Source organism: Ptychodera flava, chromosome 12 (genome assembly GCF_041260155.1).
Source record: "Ptychodera flava strain L36383 chromosome 12, AS_Pfla_20210202, whole genome shotgun sequence".
Taxonomy (NCBI): Eukaryota; Metazoa; Hemichordata; class Enteropneusta; family Ptychoderidae; genus Ptychodera; species Ptychodera flava.
In genome coordinates this window covers 20,820,777-20,846,216 of record NC_091939.1, presented here as the reverse complement: position 1 = coordinate 20,846,216, position 25,440 = coordinate 20,820,777, and the positions used below count along the sequence as shown (strand labels likewise).

Genomic DNA, 25,440 nt, shown 5'->3' with positions numbered 1-25,440 from the left:
ACACTATCACTGCAACTAATAAGATGTCATTGCCAGCAGCCCACAGAGTCCTCTCGCAAATGACATTTCTGATTTGGGAATTCCTTCAGTCAGTCCTATACTGATATACTGGAAAGCAACATGTCAAAGTTTCCAGAGTCAGACGGGAACTTGCTTGAGTCAGTGATACATGAGCTTGGTGGCTAACAGGGTGGCTAACATGGCACAATTGCAGTATGCTACCATTCACAAATCTGAAATTCCACAGAAGGTGTGCAGTTTCTCCATACATAAAACTGCAGGTGATAACTGTCAAATGCAATGCTACTAGTTTACTGACATCAGAGATCAAACTGGCAATACCATGAGAATTATCTGCCAGTGGTTAGATGTTTCAAAACACCCTGAAGGTTGGCATGGAATATCGCAGCATGAAAACTAGCCCGATAGTTTCCACGGAGTAGATTTGTTTACATGAAAAATTTACCTCGGTACGCGTAATTGTTAACTTTGATTCCCAATAAATAGGTCAACAATCACCATGGATAACAATGGGTTTGGACCAAAACATGGTAACGAAAGGGTTAATGACGCAGTTTATCAATGACATATGTACAAACTAGCCAGAGTAAGTGTGGTCAATGACACATCTTTCAGAATGATTTTGGTGATGTAACATTTTGAGGAATACTTTCATGAATTACATTACATTACATCATTGCAAAATTTCATTGAACAGTGGTATATAGTTTCATCAATGAGCTTTCAATGACAGGTACGTGAATTAAAAGTAGTTCTGTCAATGAAACACCCATGATTTCATCAACGAAACACTTGAGTCATGAGTTTCATTGATGAAACCTCTGACAGAGAAGTTTTGTATGAAAGGAAATCATACTATAGAGTATTTTCCAAGCAGCTGAAAAAGTGGCAAATAAAATCATCAGCTGTGCAGGAAACAGCTGAACAGTTCTGCCTGGAAAAACTGTTAAATGGAATCAACCAGTATGAGACATCTTTATATCTTTCAGTGAGCTGCACAGCTGTTGGCAATGGATGAGATCAAAATGGCTGTTTCCCTTCTTGAGCACTTCATGAGATAGCAATTAAACAACACAAATGCAGTAAATTTCATTTTTAGAGAGGAAAAGTGACTTACCTATCCCCATGGTGGATCTCTTACTTCTGTTGCCCTGAGATACTGAGATGAATGAAGATGATGATGATAGCGATGGAGCAAAAGATGCCGAGGCAGCGGGCTTAACGACGCACGTCACCGTGGCGATACTTGCCAAGAGGGCAGGATCATTGCGGATGACCTGAAGTTCAAATGAGACATATGCAAAAAACCAGTCAGCCCCTTAAAAAATTATAATGCTGCACCTTAGAGCATGGGTGATGACAATGTTTATGAATGGTGAAGATTATTAAAATGGTTATGAACATACCCATGATACATTGTGTAAATATTGCATACTAGTATACTGCAATTACGCTGACTTCAATTCAACAATGGCCTAAACAACTCTGTCTATGATTATTAATAGCCAAACACATCAGCATAGTCATGCATGTTGGTAAAGCTGTATGCCAAGAAATGATCTTACAGCAATAATCAATGAAGAATTACACTTTGAATATTGTCTCTTTAACACCCAATGATGACACACACTGATTATCTCCTTACCATACAGATTCCAAACATACAAAATAGAATGGTGATTAAAGAGCAGAAGAAAGACATGGAAGCTTTGAAAGAAATTAGTTTCAAATGTTTTTGTGTCTTGTATGACCACAAGACATCATCTGATGGCCCTGTGAATTGTGTTACTATTTAAGGAATATCACATGGGGTGTTTTCCTCTCACACCCCCTACTTGGTTACAGCTCCATGCTTACCCCCATGAGTGTCAGCTGGGGGGCATGTATATATAGTGCATGAGTCAGAAAAAGTTTGAAAGTGTGGTGTTTTAATGTTTATTAATGTATAACAATAAAATATTCTTTCATAAACGACTGAATTTAAATACATGTAGTATGAATGTGAAGTGCATTTATTGAATTTCTGCATCAGAGGGTCAGCTGATTATTATTGTTTACCATCTTTTTGTTGTTGTTATAGCGTTTATTGGGATAGATTGGAGCAATATTCATTTGCAAGCAAGATTTGTTTTGCTACTTGTTGTTGTTAATGAGACATATCCTACCCCTTCCCCCAAAGCACTCAATTCCCATGATGCAATGTGGCTGTGATATTCACAGCAATCAATCTGGATCAAATTTTTTTCCTGTTTTGACTTACAACATACAATGAAACAAATGCACAAGGCCATTACATAACACTACACAACATCATGTAACTTTCCAGAGCAAAGTCTATGTGCTTAGATTCTCCACTGATTCATGGCATTTTCAGAACACAGTTACCATGTTACAAGAAGACTTCTAACACCATCAGTCTCTTTCATAGTGCATTATATTGCCACTGTGCCCCACTGATCATTTCTATACAGTGTATGTACATTGTATCAGCAATGTTTTATCCAGGATGGCATCAACAGGGGGGATTTTCCCCTTTACCAGATAATTTAGGGGGATTTCACCAGTTCATGTGTTCTCCTTGTATCTCTAAGGTGTGACTGGCACACATTTCATGGGGCCTGGTCCCCCCCTTGACAAATTACTACGGGGGTGCCAACATGTCAACAGAGGGGGGATCACCCATCCCCTCTCTAGATGGAAACTCAGTATCAGTATCATTGTGCTAATCATACAAGGTAAACAAGAATAGCATCATATTTTATGAAAATGGCCATTCTGCAGAACACAAATGACAGCAGTGTAATACCAGATATGAACTGAAAATGCTCACGTGTTTAATTATATGTTACAGTTATGTGTAAATTTGAACCTTTGCCACATGATTGCAACTTCATTTGAAGTGTTATGATCAACATAGTGAATAATATTCACCACAGATTAATTCTAAATCCGAGTATATATCTCCAATCAGGAAAGTTCATTAAAATATGCAAATCAGGAATTGACTGAAATGTTCTCATTAAATATGCAAATTAGGAATTGGCTGAAGTAAAAATGTTAAATGACTTTCACTAATGTCGTATCATACTATCTTTAATGTACAAAGCAGTTCGACAACTTTGGTCTAGTCAAGACAGATAAATATCCTTAATTAGGAAAATTCATTAAATTTGCAAATACGGAATCGATAGTATCTTTAATGTTCATAGTAAGTTTTGTCAAATTTGGTCTAGTCAATACAGATAAATATCCCTAATTAGTCTAAAAGTTAATTTTATATGCAAATTAGGAATTGGTTGAAGTAAAAAAGTTTCATGACTTTTAGTAATGTTGTTTTATAGTATCTTCAATATATGTTGCAAGATTCATCAACTTCGGTCGAATCAATTCAGATATATATCCCTAATTACTGAATTTCATTAAATATGGAAATAAGGAATTTGATGAAGTAAAACTGCTTAATGACTTTCAACATTGTTATATCATAGTATCTTCAATGTACATAGCAAGTTTCATCAATTTTGGTAAAGTCCATTCAGATTTATATATCTAATTTGGAAAGTTATTAAATATGCAAATAAGTATTTGGCTGAAGTGAAAATGCTCAATGACTTTCAACAATGTTATATCATAGTATCTTCAATGTACATAGCAAGTTTCATCAATTTTGGTCAAGTCTATTCAAATAAATATCCCTAATTTCAAAAGTTCATTAAATATGCAAATTAAGAGTTCAATGAAGTAAAAATGCTTAATGACTTTCAATTATGTTAAATCAGAGTATCTTTAATATACATACTAAGTTTTGTCAATTTTGATTAAATCAATCAGATGTATATCCCTAATTAGGAAAGTTCATTAAATATGCAAATTATCCATTATCTTTTATGTCACCCCTTAATATCTTTCACAGCTGATATATCTTGGTAAGATCAACATTTGTAGCAAATCTCTTCAAATTGTGTGCAGTCCTTGTCAATATATATCCGGTTTTTTTTCTAAAATCATTAATTATGCAAATGAGCAAAAAGTACCGTAAGCAAGCCACACCTACCAAAAACTAATCAGTCCTTGCCAATTGCAAACTGAATCTATGTACCAGATTTGATTCTGATCTGATGAGCCGTTTTTGAGATATTGAGCACACAGACAGACAGACACACAGACAGACAGACAGACAGACGGACAGACAGACAGACAGACACACAGACAGACAGACATCGCTGCGACATATGCTCACGTGTGTCAACACGTGAGCAAAAAAGTCTGTGCCTACTTTCTACATGTATGCAGTGGGTAGGTACATGTAGAGTTCATTAAAATGTGTTAGAAGGAAACGCTGGATCGGATTTGCAGTATACCCGGTATGGCTCTCTTGAGACCTTGCACAACAAACTTTGTAAACAAGCGATGGTTTCACTTCTGTGGTTTAATCAAGAATTTTATTAAATTCGCAAAGCTAATTTCCCTTTCCAGGTACAAGTACGTCAACATCTCTGGTCATAAAGCTGTTAAATTAAGACTTACGCAAGGGAACATTAATGAAATCACATTTCCTTCTGGACGAAAAACTGTTAAATGCTTTACAAGTCTTAGCCTTTTTGACATAATAGTGCATTCTTATTGACAACAGTCGGCGACCATACCGATTGATGAATTTTACAAAGGATGCATTAGATATTTTATAGTCTGCCATAAATTTCTCTCTTTAACGGAGGTTAACGATTGCCGTATAGTTTCCTTCTCTATTCCATTGTCATTAAAACTTGACGCTGGCATCAGTGTACCAGTTTCTCGTAACACATTTACATCACTCCTATAAACACAAAGCGATAGACGAGATCTTTATCATCCTTTGAACAATGGAGCTGACACCTCGGGTGTCAATGTTATTAGGTCTTTCCTCTGTGGCTTCTGATTTTATTACGTTTTTCGCTAATCCTGAACTTTATGCGGAAACCCATGATTTTTATTCTGACAACAAAAAATAATGGCTTAAAGTTTTCCTTTAAAGTTCTCCTTTTACCTATAAACAAAAGTTTGAAACTTTCAGTTTTAAGGCTCACATTTAACAGTGTTGTTGTTAAGGCCTGTACCCCAGTAAATGTTACCGGGGTTACCCAGTCATTTTACCGGGTTCCCCAGTCATTTTACCGGGGTTCCCCTAGGTATATCAATGCAATCAGATTAGGGGACAGTAGAAATGTTACCGGGGTTTCAAAGTCATTTAAAATATTCCCCAACCTTAGCAAAAACACTGATTACCCTCAGCAATCCAGGCAAGAAGACAGCAAACATATTGCAAGTTATTCTTGGCCCATTCACATACCGGTACTAACAATGACGTTGGCAAGAACTCTCTACAACATCTGTATCTGTGTTCTCTGGGTGATAAATCAGTAAATTTGACCAGGGTTTCAAATGTTTTTTGACCTCCCTTTCCTTCACATACAAAAGCAACCCTCCTAGGATAAAGTCATCCCCCTGCCATTTAGTTTCGTTCCCAAATCTAAGAAAAAACACTGAATATTATATGGGCCAATAAATATGACAACTCTTATTCTCTGAGTCATTTTCTTTTCAATTGCCTTGAAATATGCCTATGATTCTGTAGAAATCGAGTCATGAGCCTGCAAACATTCCATACACCACAGTACAAATACTGTAGAATATGAATCTCTGTCAATTTTTACAAAATACCACAATAACGACATTAGAATAAATATGAAACATACATACAGACATACAGACGCCACCGACTCACCATATAAGCTCTTTTGGTATTTATATACATACCAAATATGAGCTAAAAACCACATTATAAATTATATGAAAAAGAAAAAGCGGCACTACCACTATTTTTGAAAGATCATCAAAGATGTCACCAGGATTACTGTTTTATGCTGTTCTGTGATTTCAGCTCAATCAGTACCTGGACAACAACTGCAACACACCGGTACATGTATGCATTGACCAGTACAGCTTGTCCTACCTTGAATTTAATGATATTCCAAAATCAACAACTCCCATGCTTTCCAATGGAAATTTTCGATTGTAAAATGATCTACACATTGGAAGGATCACAGCGGAAGTTGCCCCTGGCATAAATCTGCATGTGTATACATGAGTAAATACCGCCCTGAAGTAAACTTGTGAATACATATAATAGTCGCGCCAGCGGCTTACTGACTACGCATGCGCTTATTCATAATATACTATGCGAGTAACCGGAAGTGTACCCTTCTTTCATGGGCGCCGCCATGTTTTTTTTTTGAGTACTCGTAAATAAACAAATACGAAACAAATTACTATTATTTAACATGCCTTTTATAAAATATACCTCTTTTATAAGCCAGTAATGTTATTATGCACCTTGTCGCTGATACAGAATATCGTTAATATAGATAAAGGGAGAAAACTGTCGTGCATATGAACGGGGGCATACGCAAAGAATGCTGGGATTGAATTATAGAAGAGCGCCCCCTGTGTCAATAATTAGATTCAAAAATTGCCGGTTTTTAGACGGAACGCTATAGTTTTCAGCTTGCAAGTGGAAGGTGGGCAGTGCGGTTACCATTGCAATGATAATGATTGCATAATACGTCCCTTGTTTAATGCAATAGGCTGTTATCATTGTAAAAATTGCCAATTTGCCAAAATTTTTACACGCTACAGAAAATCTATACCTGCCCTGCTGCAGGGTTTGACGTCGTGTACATACGTGAACTGCTTTCATCATAGGGAAACTGGGCATAGTTGTCATATAAACGTTTATGAAGTAACAATTACAGTTTATCATGAATCAATACAAATAACATTGCCAATCTTAACCCCTGGCGCGACACCAAGGGCTGAGCCCTATATAATAATATCAATACCATGGGGGAGAGGTGGAATTCTACTCAGCTTTTTGAAAACAGGATGTATCACCTTTCAGTCTGAGTACACAAACTTGACAGATACTGCATGGAAAGGGGAATCTTCCCTTGCCACACATCTCTGTAAAATTTATCTCCCTGCATCACTCTTGGCAAACATTTTTTTGCGGTCTGTCACCGACAATGATGGATCAGCTGCTGGCTGTGTTTATCTATGGTGGAAAAAAAACACCCCAGTTTGAAGATGACATCACCAATTTGAAGCTGACATCTTACGATAATTGTTCTCTGATGAATACAAATCCTTCTGGATCATTTCAAATTGCTGTGACAGCATGAGATAGGCTGAAGTACAAATTAGGTAACATTTGGTTTTGTTTATTTTCCCTGATGTTGTCTGCATTTTGTCCTGTCCATTATGAATAATTCTATCAACCTTTCTATGTAAAGAAGCTCTAATATTTTGTTTATTGAAGAGAAACAGCAAACAGAAGCTGATCATAGCAAAATCAGGCAGGTTATCAGCTATGCCAAACTCTTTTAAGTCAAAAGTTCGGATTCCCTCCTTGTCAACAATGACCATTCTGGTGCTGTACATAATGATTAAGGGAGACAATCTCCTAGCAACTGTAACATCTATATGTACTGACCACAAGCACCATGGTAACGCTGTGATCACAAAATGATTCGACTCCAGTCATAAAACCACAAAGTGACTGGACTCAGACAAATGTGATACTACAATTCCACAATGGAAATAATGCTATTAAATGTCACTTGTTCTTCATATTTGCCTGTCCGCTAAGAAATCCTCAGACATTTAACTGCTACACCAATCTACTGAACAGCCAAGTTAAAATTAAATTATGTGATGAGAAAATTGAAAATGACTACTGTTATCAAAGCTGACAAAAAGATCAGTTTTGTTCATAAAAATGGTTATTCTATGGTTATTCAATATTAGGTTGAGACTGCAAAACACCTTAGAGCCTTTTCTTACACATTTCACATTTTTACACATTTCATGAAGCTCTGCATAGCTTTATCTCTTTCCTATTTTGTGTACACATCACACAAGAAAATATAAAATATCATGAGTGTGCTTTACCTTCCTTTATACCTTTCCATTGCAAGATATTTTTCAGGGCATATTCTTGACTGATACGCTATTGATTTCACAAAAAACTACATGTAATCTGAAAAAATGTCACAAAATTTATTCATGTATATACACATTATATACCATGTTACAACTATTCTAACTAGATATTGAGCATGTTACAACTATTCTAACTAGATATTGAGCTGTTCATGATAATAACTTCAATCTGTCAAAATCATTGAAAAAAGGCAGACTTAGGTGGAGGGCAGCAGAAGTACTAGGGTACATCACAAACATAATCTAGTGATTTTAGTTTTGACCACTTGGTGGCGCTATGCTCAAGTCCCTGCCCTTGCTTCTTTTGCTAAACACATTGAATGCCCTTGTACAGGGTTGAAAAAGCAAGGCTTATTTAATTTTTCGATTTGAAAAGCAAACGTTGCTTTCAGCAAAATGGAAAAATCCAAATATGAATCTGAAGGCAGGATACGGCTTTAAAGAATCTAAAGTATTGAGATATCGCATGAGAGTTGATATGATGGGTGTACATGTGCTGCAGTAGTTGAAAACATGATAAGATGAATATGTGAAATATTTTGAAAGTACAGTCTATCTCGATTGAAAACAGCACTTACGTGGTGTTAATCCTTTTTAAAATTCCATTTCTGACATTGTTTTCGCAAACCCGTGACATGTTGTTTATCTTGAGTTTGATACAAGAATTCCAATGTATCCAAACAAAGATTTCAAAAGAAACTAAAAACAGAACAACTATACCGGTAGCTTCATGTTCTCATTTGGCAAAACACAGCTGCTTTAAGCAATTTATCACCGAAGCAAACATAAATTTTTCAACTGACCGCATTTTCTGTTTAAGTCCTTACATAGAATGACAATTTTGTTGCTGAAACAAGTTTTTCAACATATACATTGAACAACCGGTCTATGCAGAACTGAATACAAATTTGACGGCACTCTGTAGTGAGTCCTATTCTGTCACGTTTGTTGCAAGAGTATTAAACCTTGAATATTATTCCAAAATTGATCACTTCTACTGTGGTTTTACGACTTATCCGGACACCAACATTTCTAATTACCCAGCAAACTTCGCTGACGATATTGAGACTTTGATCGGTAATTACCAAAGCACTTCGGTAATTCACCTCAAACTTGATACTTGATCTGGCTGCATGAGTGCTCCATGGGTACACAATGTGTATACAAAGTCACTGATAAGTATCATACTTGTGCCATAAACTAATTTGTGACCAGGGGTTGGCATTCCACTGAACAGCATTCCTCAGTAAAACCAATATATGTACATGTGTACTGTTCATCCATGTTTTATACATGTAAAACTCAACTACGGAGAGGTTAGGAGAGTATAATGGGTCGTTAGAATTGTTGAGAAAAAATTCCTGTTACAGCATTGTGAGAAAAATCCTACATTATCCAGTTTATTTAATCCTATGACCCTCCGTCTCCGTCACCTAAATAGAATAGTCCCACTCCACGCATCCGCCATTGGTTTTCCTCCTCTAAAACCTGCAGTTTCATTCATTTGAAGCAATTATCCTTTCATCTGTGAAGAGTTTTTACCGGTGACTATTACAACTTTCACTGCCAGTTGTTGTTTTCATAAGATGCAGACCATTTGATACTGAGTACACTGAGTTGCTTTTACGTGCAGGCAATGCAGATGCCACTTCACAGTTCACACTGTGCTGTTGATCGGCAAAGTACAAGACGTCTTTGTTTCACTTTTTTTATTTCAAGATATGATTCATGTGAAAATTTTACCAAATGTCACTGATGGGATTGTGTTTTCAATTTCATTTGATGCAGGATATGAATACTGTGTCAGTTTAGCTAGGAATCGTTGCTGAGTTTTGCTGCCTTTTGGCAATGGTTGTCTATCAGCATAAATGTGATCGAGGAATGCCCGTTCATGATGATAGAGAGATTGAAAATCTTTTCTGTATTCTAGCTTCCTTTACAATTTCTTCAGGTTTAAGTCGATTAGGAAAGAGATTGAAAGTTTGAGTGGTGTTCAATAATTGTGCCTAAATCAGCACGAATTGAGCGGAAAAGTATTTAAGTAGGACTGTTCAATCAGGCATGATGTCCATTGAAGTTACAGAAATCTTTTTGGTGCAGTGGGCAGGTTTACTGCAATGCAAGTTGTATTTGTCCTGTGCCATTTTCATCACTTTGTTCAGCAATTTTTTATGGGTACACTGTTGAAAACTTTGAGTGTAAACTCATGTCTCAAATTGGATTATGCCATCACTGTATGCACTGAGATGTCGGCGTCTGTGTTTACACTTTGCCACCCATGGAGTTACTGCAGCCAGATCAAGTATCAAGTTTGAGTGAATTACCAAAGTGCTTTGGTAATTACTGATCAAAGTCTCAATACCATCAGCGAAGTTGCTGGGTAATTAGCAAGTTTGGTGTCCGGATAAGTTGTAAAACCACAGTAATAGTTTCACAAGCTTTACCTTTCACTGTATTCATAGACTGCTGAAGCCGTTGTTTCTCATTGATGAAATACCTTATAGGGGTTCTCTGACACAAAACTCCACAACATTGTCTCAATAGTAGATACACCCTTACAAGCTCTCAATAGAATTTCTTAAAGAGGCACTGTGTCTGCCAGCCCCACTCTGCCTATTGGTCTATACTTTCCTACTGTATTTCAATGATACAATACTGTATATCACGGCCAACAGTCTTTGTCAATAATCCAACAACATGAGTAGTCTTTTATAATTGTTCCCCTCATATTAGAACCGGTACTATTACTGGTATTATGTCTATCATATCAAGGTATCACTTGTAAAGGACAGCAGAATGTTATATAGATCTGATATCGTTCACCAACATTACAAAAACTCAACAAAATCCTGAACTAAGTACATCCCATAAAGTCAACATGTATCTACTTTCAGAGATTGCCAGTGCACTTCTGAAAAGCACTGACACTGAAGTTGTTCTGATCAGTTTTCTATTACAGACGCTGTACATGTTGAATACACCTCATCTTGGTTTCATGTCAGATGAATGTCGCAAGTAGAAATTGCTGGTATTTTGCCTTCAGAGTGCAACAGTATTGTTTTATCGTGTAATATAACTTATACAACTACCGGTATGCGCTATCAATGAATTTAAACAATGTTATATGAATTTGAAAATAGTTCGTGAGCATAAATATACACACAGTTACTGTAAACTAAGTACATGTAGTCAAAACACGTCTCGACTCTTGACTTATAATTGATATGTCAATAACAGCTCTGCACAATACACATGTACCATGTGTACAGTGCTCTCTATACATTACAAGCTGTGTTCAACAGTTGTGCTCCAGATGCTCTACATGTAGTACCGGTATATCTGTTTGTTGAAATGTTCCACATTCAGCATAAGAAGAAAGATAAGAGTTTTATAACAAAACTATATGGTGACAACAATAACAATACCATTGTTTTATACAGAGATTTTCCACCTTCAAAACAGTAACTGAAACAATCACAAGCTCATTTCCATATTCTTGTTCCTACTCACACATTCCCTGTGATTCTGTCGGTGAATCCATGACAACAAGATGGGGAATCTTCAGTCAGTGTGACACAAGATATGATCCTAAGGTTTTTCACTTCTGTTTTAATACCAAGAGCGAAGTGCATGGATGAACAGAGAGTTACCACGCATGACTGTGCAATATGATCTAGAGCCGAGGTCTTATATATTCTGGTTGAGTTTTTTTTTTAGACAGGAAATAACAAGGTGACAGCAAGAGGAAAAAACAGTTCAATGCTGAAGACCGGTTTTTGGACTTATCGGCCATATCATGCCATTTCAAACCTCATTAAACATTTGCTTTACAAGTCTCATCCCGAGTTTTTCTAAACAATCTGTTTCTCATGGAAACATTCCGTGTGACGGTCCACAAAAAGCCACTGATAATGACAACTGTTTTTCCCTACGATTTGCGTTAAAATGAAAACAGACCAAATCACTGACTTCCTTTGTCAGTTCTTCCATCAGAAGTTTTATCACGCTTCTCAACATCAGTGGCTAAACTGTCCTAAAATTGGAAACTAAAATATTTATGGAGCATTTGCTGCTAAAGGACACTCAATTTACCATACTTAATTTACAATTCTTTTGTCGGGTTGCATTGGGAATTACATGTACAATTCCATTATTAAAAATAGCGTCAATGATGACACTGTGCTCCTCAGTGCATTTAGCGGTAGGGATGCAAGGAGAGAGGTTTGGGGAATGTTGGTGAGAAAGATGCAAAGAAAGGGTTGAAATGTGAAACTGTAATAAAACCTATTGGTTTTTTAGGAGTGAGCGTCCAGCTTGGTAAACATGCCATCTTGTACATGAAGGTAAAAAACATAATTTTCACATGTCCACCAAACTTGGAATTTGCATAGATGTACATAGATCATCCAAATTGATTTATCTGCAAGATTTTGTATGTTCCTTGCTACAAAATTCTGACCCTATTGAATTATAACAGGAAAACATGCACGCATGATTGGACAGTGTGGACTGTGTATTGGATGCACTACATCTGCTGTGATGATGGATTGCCAGACGACCACACTGCATCAAAGAACTGTAGTTTAAAACGAAAATATAATTCTAAACAAGTCATTGACAATGACAAAGTAATAGGAGTATTAGTCTTGATGGGGCAGGGAAATGTGGTCATTAAGAAGTATCACTGGATTGATATGTTGAGATCTATGGGCACATAGGTCTATGTCGTTGTTCCCAATTTGAAACACATGAGGCATGTCTAAGTTATTGTTCTAAATTGGGAAAAAAGATCAGACCTGTAGCTGTATTGGCCAGCCAAGAAATACATATGCGCATAATAAATGAGGTCCAAGATGTGACATCTTAAGGTCTAATATTCTATCAAAATTGAAGGGTATAGAAAAATAATCGCAATCATACCAATCCATAATCCATATATATGTATGTATAATCAAGGTCAAAGGTCATTGAGGTCACGTGACATTTTGAAAAAAAAATGTATTGCTAATAAATCCCTATATGCCAAAAATCAGACCTCTACCTCTATTCGCTTGCCCAGAATTAGATATGTGCATAATAAATGAGGTAAAGCGTGTGTTGTCATAAGGTCTCCCATCCTACTAAATATAAAGGACATAGCACTTGTGGGACTTTTTATTGACATAAACGTATATTTTAGGTAAATAATCAAGTTCACATGACATTTTGTCAAACATTTCTATCCTATGGTTATCCCTATATACGAAAAAATCAGACATCCAGCTTTATTGGCTTGCTCAGAATTAGATATGCACATAATTAATGAGGTACAGTATGTGGCGTCATAATGTCTCCCATCATACCAGATATGAAGGGTGTGGCACTTGTGGTTACTGAGTTATGGACAAATATGAATATTTGAGGTCAAAGGTCATTGAGGTCATGTGACATGTTGTCAAAAAAATGTATTGCTAAGTTATCCCTATATACCAAAAATCAGACCTCTAGCTCTATTGGCTCGCTCAAATTAGATATGTGCATAATTAATGAGGTATAATATGTGGCGTCATCCCATCATACCATATATGAAGGGTGTAGCACTTGTGGTTACTGAGTTATGGACAAATATGTATATTTGAGGTCAAAGGTCACCAATGTCACGTGACATTTTGTCAAAATGTCTGAGATATCTGTGTGAAAGGATGGACGAACGGATGGACGAACGGACACAATGACCCAGACACCATGACCCAATCTATAAGCCCCTGGACTGCATCCGTGGGGACTAAAACTGTGTCACTGCATCCTTTTTGCACTAGAATACGATGAGAAACTAAATTTTTATGTTTCTTGGCCTTATACATGGGCGTCTATGGAGAACTGCCTTTACGTGGGAGTCTATGGAGGACTGCCTTATACATGGGAGTCTATGGAGAACTGCCTTATACATGGGAGTCTATGGAGGTGTAAACTAAAACGTCCTCCAAGTCTAACACGGCCAAATTTGATCGCATTGTGAAACAAATCGACGTGCATCTGTATGGGGTAGGGTACTATCCTTGTGCAAAGTTTGAAAGAAACTGACCAGGGCATGTCTCAGTCTGATGTCTGCGTGAACGGACGGACGGACGTACGTACGCACGCACGCACGGACAGACGGACATGACCCGATATAAGTCCCCCCAGACTTCGTCCGTGGGACTGACAAACTTTCTTCGTGTCATTGATGCTTGATTTTCTTTGGATATTGACTCGACACATTTATTAAAGACGTCACTTTAGCTTGTCAATGACAGTGAAATGAGTTTTTGCAGAAATTTGATCGGTCCAGCCAAGTACACATGCTTACTCATAACAGCTGGACTGCGATGATCACAACATTGTTTTGTGATATTCCGATACAAAATTAAAATAATTTTATTAATATGTCGCATTGACTATAAAGTTGCAAATGTTTCCTTGGGTGTTGAAACATGTTAGCATAGTGTACGTGTTACAAATCAACACACCAAACAGCAATGTTCATGTAAGAACAACCTGCTTGATTTCCATGGACTTTCTGGTCCGCCCATCTCACTGTTATGTCTGTTTCCCCTCTAGCTTCCGAAAATTCTTGGTAAATTTACAAATTCAGTCTCAAAAGTTTTAGCCCAGATATATTTTCATTTGATATTTTGATATCATCAAGAAATGTCTGGTGATGTTCACTTCTAGATCATTAAACTCGTGGAATCTACAATAATATTAAAATCATTCAGAATCACATAATTTCTTGTTTAAGTTATAGCAGTTTGAAAGTAGGCCGAATGGGAGTCAATCAAGCTGAATGCCATTTAAATTGGAAGGCAGCAAAATGCCATTTAAATTGGAAGGCAGCAAAATTACCTTTCACCTATTGGACCACCCTAGGTAGTTTCTTGTGAACCATAATTGCGTAATTAGGGGGTCTTCATGCCTGACATGACATGATGAGATGACCTAGACTTGACCTTTCAGATAACCTCAGTTTTTCTCCTCCTTTCCTTTGTATTATGACTCCATTTGTGAAAGTCTCCTTTGAAATAATGGGTTTTACTATCAAACTGAGTAGTTGCAGGCCAAATTTTGATACAGCAAAGTAGGTAACACTTTTGATAGACTCAAGGACGACCCAGGACTCACAGAGGCAAAGCAGGCCTCAGTGTATTCATGGACGTTACGTTCATGATGTATTGTAGTATCGAACAGCAACAGTGTTTGTTTTACGTACCAGGGAATTTGTAACTTTGTAGAAAGGAGAGTAAAGTGTTTCAATACATTGCAACTTTGTAGGAAGGAGGGTAAACTGTTTCAACACCTCACAATATTTTATTGTTAGGTGTAGTTCACACACAGCATCGTACGCAGGGCTAGCGAAGACTTGCCGACATCGACGGTTATTTACGAGAAGTGAATAAAAGACTGGCATTTTGGAAGCGATCGAGTAGCTGAGGTAGCCTGGGATACGACTTGGGCCCAAGAATGCTGAATTTCGGCAGTAATTTGGCTTTTTACGTCAAGTCCCAAAATGGATTTGAATTCACCGACCCTACGTACTACGGGTCTTTGCAGGGCTGTGGTGAGCGGGGCGATTAGCTGTAGCGGAACACACAGCATCGTACGCAGGGCTAGTACAACATGTGATCATGGAGGTAGTAGGAGACTGAGGTTTCTTTAGAAAGCACGGTCGCGCCGATGAAATGGGAAGCTGAAATTTTCGCTCGTAATTTTGCAAACGAAATCGTAAATCCACTCAAAACTTCGTATTTTTTTTTTACATATTTGAAACCCATGAGGAACGTAATTCATTCTCCCCTGCAAAGTAAAAAGGAGATCGAAACGACATGCATGTCAAAGACCAAACGCACGCAAGATGTCCATCCACATCCACCAATCTCGTAATTTACACCGACAGAACAAAAACAATTTGATCGAGCATGGACGTTCTAACGTAAATGCATCATTGTCTATCGCATTTTCATGTAAGCCAATACACTCACACGTACGCTCTAAGTTCAATTATAATGTCAATCCAACACGATACTATTTTCGCTGATAGTGAGTGTGCAGCGTGAATGGTATGCTGCAGTCGTTAGATAACACTGATCACGTGGTGTGACAAAATAGTTTTACGGAAGTTGTTGATGGAAGTGACGTCAACTTTGCTTCTCCCAACTCTATAAGCTTCCTCAGTTACGTAACTTCGTCGCTAAAATGGGTTCATCTGTGAGCTATGTAAAAGGCACAGGTATTCTTAAATATAAAAGATAAAATACACTTGCATTCTTTGTACATTAATAACACATTATAAAAACGAAAACCACAATCTCAAGGTATCGGGTACATTTTCTCTTTTCACATGCCATGGCTAGGTATTAAAATATCCTTCAGCTGGTTCAAGAATTGGTGTAAATAATGTTGAATAGATGCTGACAAAAGGAACATTAGTATTAAGCTTGAAAAATTTCCCTGCATATTTCCTCAGTTACGTAACTTCGTCGCTAAAAATGGGTTCATCTGTGAGCTATGTAAAGGCACAGGTATTCTTTCATATAAAAGATAAAATACCCTTGCATTCTTTGTACATTAATAACACATTATAGAAACGAAAACCACAATCTCAAGGTATCGGGTACATTTTCTCTGTTCACATGCCATGGCTAGGTATTAAAATATCCCTCAGCTGGTTCAAGAGTTGGTGTAAATAATGTTGAATAGATGCTGACAGAAGGAACATTAGTTTAAGCTTGAAAAATTTCCTTGCATTTTTCATGGTGCCTACGATTGAGTATGAAGTGTCTTGTTCTGCATCCTATGAAATGTAAACATCCTGTAAAAAGTATCTCCAACCTGAAGATGTTCAAAAACCATCTACATAGATCTGTAAGTGAAAAAATTGTACAACTGGAGTCCCATTTTTTTCACTTTTGATTCACAATCAGCAATTAATCTATAGTGAGTTCTGCTGGTCTAGTGCCTAACCCTCATTTTCAAATTTGAAAGTGAGAAACTTACTAGTTTTTACTTAAATACAAAGTGCAAAGTGCTGTACACTCTGCTGGTGGAAAAAAATTGTTAAAACACTTTCCCAAAAAACAGAATATGAATTAGGACATAATTGTCGAGGACCTTGAATAATTTTTATCCACATGAATTTGAAATTGGGAGGAATCATTACACTATTTTGTGAAAATTTTAAATTCCTAATTTTGTTGTATTAAACCAAAAGCAATCAGAATCAATGTGGATGAACATGTAGAGAATACGAATGTCCTGCATGAACAAGGACTTGAGGTCACAATTTTCTCCAATAATCAAATAAATGCCATGGATTAAAAGAGGAAATTACACGTTTAGACAACCAACGTTGATGTGATTGCACTACAATGGGCATTGAATTATTCATAAATGACAGATGAGATTAATCCGTTTTTTCACTAAAGATAGGAAATTTTGATAAATTTTTAACAAGAAACCCATCGTTCAATTAATCTATTCCTTTAACGCATCCATCAATTCACATCTGATTAGAAATTCCATCACAATGCTTAGTCCATTTCAAATTTTACACAAGGGATCATGTGGTGAGGTGTCCGGATATTGCTCATGTTGATCGCAAGCAATTCCACTGACAATGAAAAGCAATAAGAGAGTAGAACTTGTTAAGTTGAAATTGATGTTCAAATCTAGTCCTTACAGTTTTGTTGCTTCATGGACACTACATGTTCAAATATGAACTCAGAGGATAAAATTAAACTGCTTTTCATTGCAAGTATTTAAATGATTTGCTCATCGAGCGTTTTAAATTATTTTGCTGTTACTTGTACCATTGCATTCTGATGGATCAAAAATAATTACATTTTTTTGGCTGAAAATCACGTCACATAAACATTGTTATCAAAAGTAAAAATTAATTTGATTGGAAAACTGACCGAAAGTAAAGGTATCTAATAACAGTCATTTCAACTAAAGAAAGTTTTTTAACATTTGTTTATTTACATTTGTGTAATTCATTTATTTGTTATTTATTCATTTATTTTATTCCTTTAACCCTTAGAGTGCTGTAATTTTTCCCACCAAAATTTTAGTGCAACATTTTACCAATTTTTATGAATTTTTCTGTATTTTTTTGATAGTTTTTGACCAAATGGACATCATATTTCATTGGTTACAGTTTTTTATCAAAATTTTGGCAAAAATCTGAGAAAACTTGACTGACCGGGCTATATTTTATAAAGGCAACAAAAATTGACTTTGGCACTCAAAGGGTTAAACATTGTTCAGGGACAGTGAAGGCAAAACTACTTCAGCCATTGACAAGAATGGGTTTGTAAGCAAACCTTGCCACGTTTCACAATGCACTCACAATCCACATATTGATTAGACTAAATACGTTACAATCCTGTTTTGCAAACTTGCGTTCTCCAAAACTCCTTTGTCGTAGCAAGTTACATCCCCGGGGCTCAGCAGAGGAAATCATTTAATCAGGCAATCATCTCCTTCTTCTTTCCTGTGTCCATCGGTTGAATATTGAGACGATGAGGCTGAATGAAATCTCATGTCCTTGTGCAGTGACATATATCTACCCGATAATTACAAGCACCATTGGCTATGCAACATAACAACTATATTTTTCAATTTTGCAATCTTTTCAATCTCATTGGACTCAAACAAACATGTATTGCGACCATGAAGTTAGTGATAGGAAAGTCAGCGACTTTTTTTCGTTAATGTACACTTCAGAAAGATTGGATCCACACTGAACAATATTACAAATCACCATAATCCTAAGGGTTCAAGTTGCTTCATAAGGCTAAGGAGGGTCCCCTAAGTGAACCTGATTGTTTTCATAATGAAAACTGGGCAAGTTGTTCTTCAGGTGTATCTGTGCTTCTTAGTTGGAAAAAAGATGTGTCACTGGAAAAAATTTTGATCTTCTGGCCTAGTTGATTTTTTTCACTTCTCTAAATTGTACACACTTCCATGAACACCCACGCATTTAATCTCTCATACCAGGGTACATTTCAATCTAAACTTTACATGAAAGGATTAACAACAAGAGTTCCTTTCCTGTAAAAAGACAGACATTACATGATATGAGAACCATGGGCTTATCAACATTGACAGAAAGGTTTGCCACATTTCATGGGCTTGTTTACTTCCAAAACACGCACCAGACAGAAATTGATGACCCTAACATGCACTCCAGATAAGCAGTCCGTTAACAAGTACAGTTGGAGTCCGGATTTTCCCTGATAACGGAGTCAAGCCCTCCACACTCAAAATGCCCTCTTCTCACCAGAGTTCAGTGACACCATCCTGATACCTTGAAAATCAACCTTTTTTTGGAGTAATCAACGTGATATGTTGTACATGGCCATGGATAAATAGCTTTGCTCAAAGGAAGGCAATTCAATTGTAATTCTGACACTATGAAATGAACTTCCATCTTTTTCATTTCACCTCAGTAGTTGAAATTTGTTATTTTGTAAAAGCCTCGTTAGCTGTATCTTCAATCAATTTTTTTTCAATAAGGTGGTTTGAAATTAAATGCAACTTTAACACTTATCCAAAAATGCTTGCCTAAGTGTGACCACACAAGGTTTTTCAAACATTGGTGATGAGTTTTTAACAACTCGAGTTGCAACTCAAATATACACAAGCACGCCTGAGTCAACCAAACCATCATAAAGGATTGAAAGTGACATTTTCAAAGACAATTATAATGGCTGAATAACAGGAATCCAAAACATCTCTCCGAAGATTGGATGATATTTTTCTGAAAAGTAAAATGCGAAAAAGATAAAAGTATCTGTTTATTTAGCAGCCAAGTGCAAAACAACAATTTCAGACAACCAATGAACACAGAACAGATCACTTGTAAAACCAAGCAGAAGATAGTTTTGACCTCCAAGTTCATTGAAAATATCGAGCACCGAACAGTGACCCCTTGGGGAACTGGGATGGATTTTGTGTTGAGATCAGTGAAATCATAAAGGGACTTGCACGAAGAAATACACATCTAGATGAACCCAGGACAGCCACTTGCCCACAGCTAGTACCGGTACCATTGCAATTGTCACGTACTGGAGAACTTCTCTGTTCAATGGATTCGTTCAATTGTTTCAGTGAGGGACAGTGGCTCATACTACTATTTTTGAATTTGCATATACAGTGCTAGTATGAAGGACTTGTATACACACTGCAATTTCTTAAAACAAATTGCCTTTTTTTAAATTATGAGTTCAGTACGTCTGTTACAAACTACCTGTGGATGGGTACATGCCTATTTATATGTATATTACACTTCCATTGACATGTATATGGCTACACTGTGAGAGACTGCAACGGTCAATTTACAAGTACATCATACCCTTTGTACCACAATTGCTTACCGTGTATGTCACAACCAGGTGTGTAATGTACCAGAAGGACTGGAACAGTAGTGTAAGAGCATTACATAATTATTCGCTGGGATTCACTATTTCATTGACAGATGAAATCTGCTGAATTGAATCCCTGTGAAATTGTTAAATAAAATAGATTCTATTATTACGCTTACAAAAGTCAGTGAGTTTAAATCCGCTGAAAATGTCTCCACATCAAAATGGTGTAATTAAATCCCTGCAAAAAATTAATGATTTGGGATATCTTTATCTTTATCTTTGGGATAAATTTTCATTGATTAGTGAGAATGTGCACTATGAAACTTAATGTTGAACATTGTTTTTACGGCCAAATTGACTAACACAGATAAAAGTTATTTGTGCAGTTTTCACTGACAAGCCCTGCATTCAACAATACTTCCCGTTGAATGAAATGTATGGCTTGAAAGTTGACAGCCTCTTGCGTTATTTTCGTTTTTTTTACACATTGCTAAGAAGTAGCACCACATTTCAGGCCAAGACCTTGCACCTCCTGAATTCAGCATGCAAGAATCCAATATATAGTGTGAAACCAATTCAACCAAATAGAAATGAGAGATTCTGGGCAGTCTACCGGGGTAATATTGAGTTGTTGTGGTGTGAGTGTGGCAATGTACCAGGAGCACAGACAAGCAGTGACAGTCAGATTACGTATTACTCTCTTTATATCACACTTCATGTCTTGCAGTTTAGTTCCGGTCCAGCAAACTCAAGCTTTTAACTGATGAGTTGAACAGTGTTTTCACTGCCTAATTCACCGATAGGTAACCATTATTGTGTACATTTTATGTACATCAACCAGACCTCAAAATCTGAGTTACTGGAAGTAATTTGGTTTCACAGACCAGCGCTCTAAAACTATTACCTCGAATAACAGTATTATCACAAAATTTACAATAAAAAAAGAAAGTGTTTTTTTCTGTTTATGTTCCTTGGTTTTAGGTCAGACCTACTTCCTATTTAAAAGACTTGTTGTGAGACAAAAGTAATGGTGAATCAATACAAGCGTAAACTGTAGCAGTGGTTGTACATTCATTTACATCTGCACACATACCATTGTGATTACGGTCCCCTAAATCAATTACTCTGAATTCAGCTCCCAAACATTTGTATAGCTTCGCTCCACCATCCTGACAACAGTCACACACTGCAACCAAGGAGATTTTTCCGTGTTTGTAAACACAAAGAGTACGGCCAGGGATCACCGGATCACGGGCAAAGGGAAGCTTACCAATCATTAGGCAACGTCTGGTGACATCCGGCAACAAAGACTCTGTATCCCTCCCATTGTTTTGTCATTGAACTGTTTACTAGCAAAAGGCCCACCTACAAAAGATTTGATCTACAACAACAACAACAACTCCGCTTAATGCAGTAATTAGGAGGTCAATGACCCCATCAGGGGGGCGGGGGGAGACTCAAATTTCAGTGGTTTGTGCAGTGTGACAGAAATCCCAGCGGAGGTGCCACGATTTATGAACACAGTAATTGATAACATGAACACTGACACCTGTATGGGTACATCATTATCGGCAGACATTTACAGTATAGCCGTCATGATCTATCGGTACATGCATGTATATATGGCTAAACAACATACCTGTATGGCATATGTATACCCTGATGAAATCATCCAAATGTACAGTACACTTTGAAACTGGGTTGTACGTGTGTTTAGAAGACAGCACTTTCTCTATAGTTCAAGCACTATGTAAAAATTACTACCATATCCTTAGGTGTCAAAATTATGTTTCAGCTGGTACCCTGAATAATCACACAATAAGTCAATCTACAATATATCGACACAAAGCTGCCTTGACCATATTCTAATTGTCTGGTCTGAAATTGAACATTGCAAGAGATAAATAACTGAAGAAAATGCTGTGATCCAATTCACCATACAGTTTTCTATATCGTGTTCATCACAACTGTATTATTTATTTTCCCTCTTTGTATAAGTTGCTGATGTAAACCCTCAAAGAGTGTAACAAAATTGTAGAATGCATGAAATATTAACTGTCATGACTAACAAAATACATTAAATTGTTAGTGTGTACTGAAGTGAATTAAGTGTGTCAGCATTTATAGAGCCAATTAACGTATCAGCAATTCTAACGATACACAACTACACATTACAACTACACATTCGCAGAATCCCCATGAAAGATAGCCCTGCTAGGGGAACAACAGTCATTTGATGATAAAACACCACCTTTGATTCTGACACAAATTCTACTAATGCCACATGGCTAAGCATGTCCCACTTAAAACACAAACTTCAGATGTCAACAGAGCAATTCAAGGTAAGCAGCAAAGTCACACCCCCACCATCTATTCTACAAACCCACACACGGAGAACACAGGGGGAATATCTCCATTGAGTGGACACAGCGACCAGCCATAATTACACTGCATAGCTTCAGGGGGTAAAAACGCACGCAAAGACTGTGGAAGCTTGTTAAAATGCAGGTAACAAAGTAACCCACATTTACAAACTGGTGATATACGACCAACTACATGAGTCACCCTGTGTGTACGTATGAACCACGTTGCCGTCAACGTTACTGCAACATGCCAGGTAAAAATGTAGATTATAAGAGAGAATTTTTGGTTACATAAAAATCTGAATACTATGATAATATTCCTAGCAATCCAACAACATACACTGATTCATTAATTTCATTTTTGAGGGCTATATGGTTTTAGCATTCCCAATGAATTTTGACATTCTGAAGGCCAGAACGCTATACCTTGACACTATTTACAAAATCTGCATGTAGATGTAACATTGGTTGATGCAAGGATACTTTTAAAATGTTAACTGCCACTGGTTTATAGAATTGATGCATGGAAACACAGCTTCGGGCAATGTTAATGTACTATATACGTGACATCTTTGAATCGGTCATTGTCAATAGCAAGCATCATTACTGGTAAATCGGAAAGTAAAGAGGGTCAAATCAATGTCATTGACATGAAGTGCAAAGAAATCATATTCACCAAAGGTATATGAATATTAATTGTGCCTTTGAGTGCTGTAATTTTTCTAATCAAAATTTTAGTGTAACAATTGACAAATTTTTGTGAATTTTTCTGTAATTTTTCGATAATTTTGGACCGAACAGATATCACTTTCCATTGCCTACAGTTTTTGATCAAAATTCCAGAGAAAATCTGGGGGAAAAATTTGTCTGGATCTGAAAAATATTGTCCAGGTTATATTTTATGAAGGCGACAGAAATTGACTTTGATACTCAAAGAGTTAATGCTTCATTTGCTGAAATAGTCTTTGATTTCCATTATTTTCTTTTTCATTAATATCCTGGTAATTTTGTTCTGTCAGAAAACAGTGTCTTCTTCTACTGCAGAAATTATGTCAAAATGTTAAATCATTCAACTAGTCAACACAGCCTGTATGCACGTCACTTCAATGTCATTGTTGGTAACTGAATTTTAGTTTGACCTAGAAATAATCTGTCAACAGTAATAACCTCATAATGTACATAATGCCTATTCTTGGCAAGGCTGACACTCTGTAATTCATCATACTACATACTTTGTGTGGGAACAACCAGAAAACGTATGCTTTGAAAAAAATAAATATTTATGAAGATTTGCAGCTCTTCTCCCATTATGGTAATACACGCCAAATAAACTTTGGCTCAAACTTTCTTCAGGGAAACTTTCAACCATTCTCTAACCAAATCAACTTCACAAATTTTGGTACTGGGAAAACAAATTGACATTTAACAACATGTAAAATTCAAAATGGCTGCCATCCCTGCATGAACTCAGTGGGAAAAAAATTATTTCCCTTTTCAAGAAAACTTTCACAAAATGGTGAACACTTTAGTCTTTTCAAGAGCTTCAAAATAAGTCCCCACTAGCAGGAGGCAAAAAAAACATGATAGAAAGATATCTGTCCCCTGGGTGCATCCTACCCTTCAGATACAACTGAAAGTGCATATACCCTTGGAATTGCAGTTTTGAAGAAATGAATCAGAGATACAAGAAAATCCGTTGAGCCACCTCAAGCTATCTTTGGACCAGAACAGCACACAGAACTTCCAATTACTGGAAAGTGGAACAGCAAAGTGGGAAAAAATGGACAAAACTAGCGCTCAACATCCAGATAACACCCCATCCATGCCTATTTTATCGACCTGAGCTCATTGAAGAGATTCTTATCAACAACAAAAAATATCACTTTGAACAAATATCTCGGAAGTTCAAAGGAACAAAATTTAAAAGATGTTGGCAGTATTTGCTCAGCTACCCTGTGCATGCATCATGTCACTCAGTATAATAAAGCCATCGGTCTATGAAAACTTGTAAATTTGTGTAAACAGTAAAAAAGATCACATTTTTATTCCAGCAGGAAATTTACTGAGACTGTTGACTTAAATGTGGCTACTGTTTTGGGTCTTTTAATTTTGCTGTAGTTGTGATGCGATACTCAGACAAAGTGGTAGGCATTCAGCCTTTACAAATCAACAATCCACCACGTACACCACTCACAATAAATAATATTACCTGTCATCTGAGGATACATGCACTACTAAAACAGGCACGGGAAGCTGAGTCTACGAGCTGCGCTCTAACAGGCATGTATTATTTTACACTTGTAGATGCATGGATTGATATAAACACAGATACTTAATATCATTCTCCTTCTATCCGCAGGGCATATTGCAACAGAACATAACATCAGCCCCCTATTACTTGGATTACGGATATATTTTGCTTGACCTTTGACCCAAGGCATCCCATTAGCGCAGCCATTAGAAGGACATGCCAGCCTGAGCCCTAGAAGAGATAAAAATAATCTGCAGGAACAACAACTTTGCGGAGAAATAAACTGAGAAACATGACAATATTTAAAACGAAACCTCTCTAGACAAGCCAAGGTATCTACAAAGTACAGCACTATTGATCCAATTCTAATGTCGCAAACACAGAC

The 25,440-nt window shown here is 36.9% G+C and overlaps 1 protein-coding gene across 7 annotated transcripts in view; it reads right to left on the bottom strand.

Moving 5' to 3' along the window:
• Positions 1 to 25,440, bottom strand: part of LOC139145376 (calcium/calmodulin-dependent protein kinase kinase 2-like) — a 118,194-nt gene that overhangs the window by 72,761 nt on the left and 19,993 nt on the right. For 4 of the 7 annotated variants that reach the window (XM_070716500.1, XM_070716497.1, XM_070716498.1 and 1 more), the window contains one exon: positions 1,139 to 1,298. The exons of the other annotated variants lie outside the window; for them this stretch is intronic. In XM_070716500.1, the coding sequence (XP_070572601.1) occupies positions 1,139 to 1,148 (10 nt within the window). In that variant the 5' untranslated portion in view covers positions 1,149 to 1,298. The remainder of the gene's footprint in view (positions 1 to 1,138; positions 1,299 to 25,440) is intronic. 7 annotated transcript variants of the gene reach the window in all.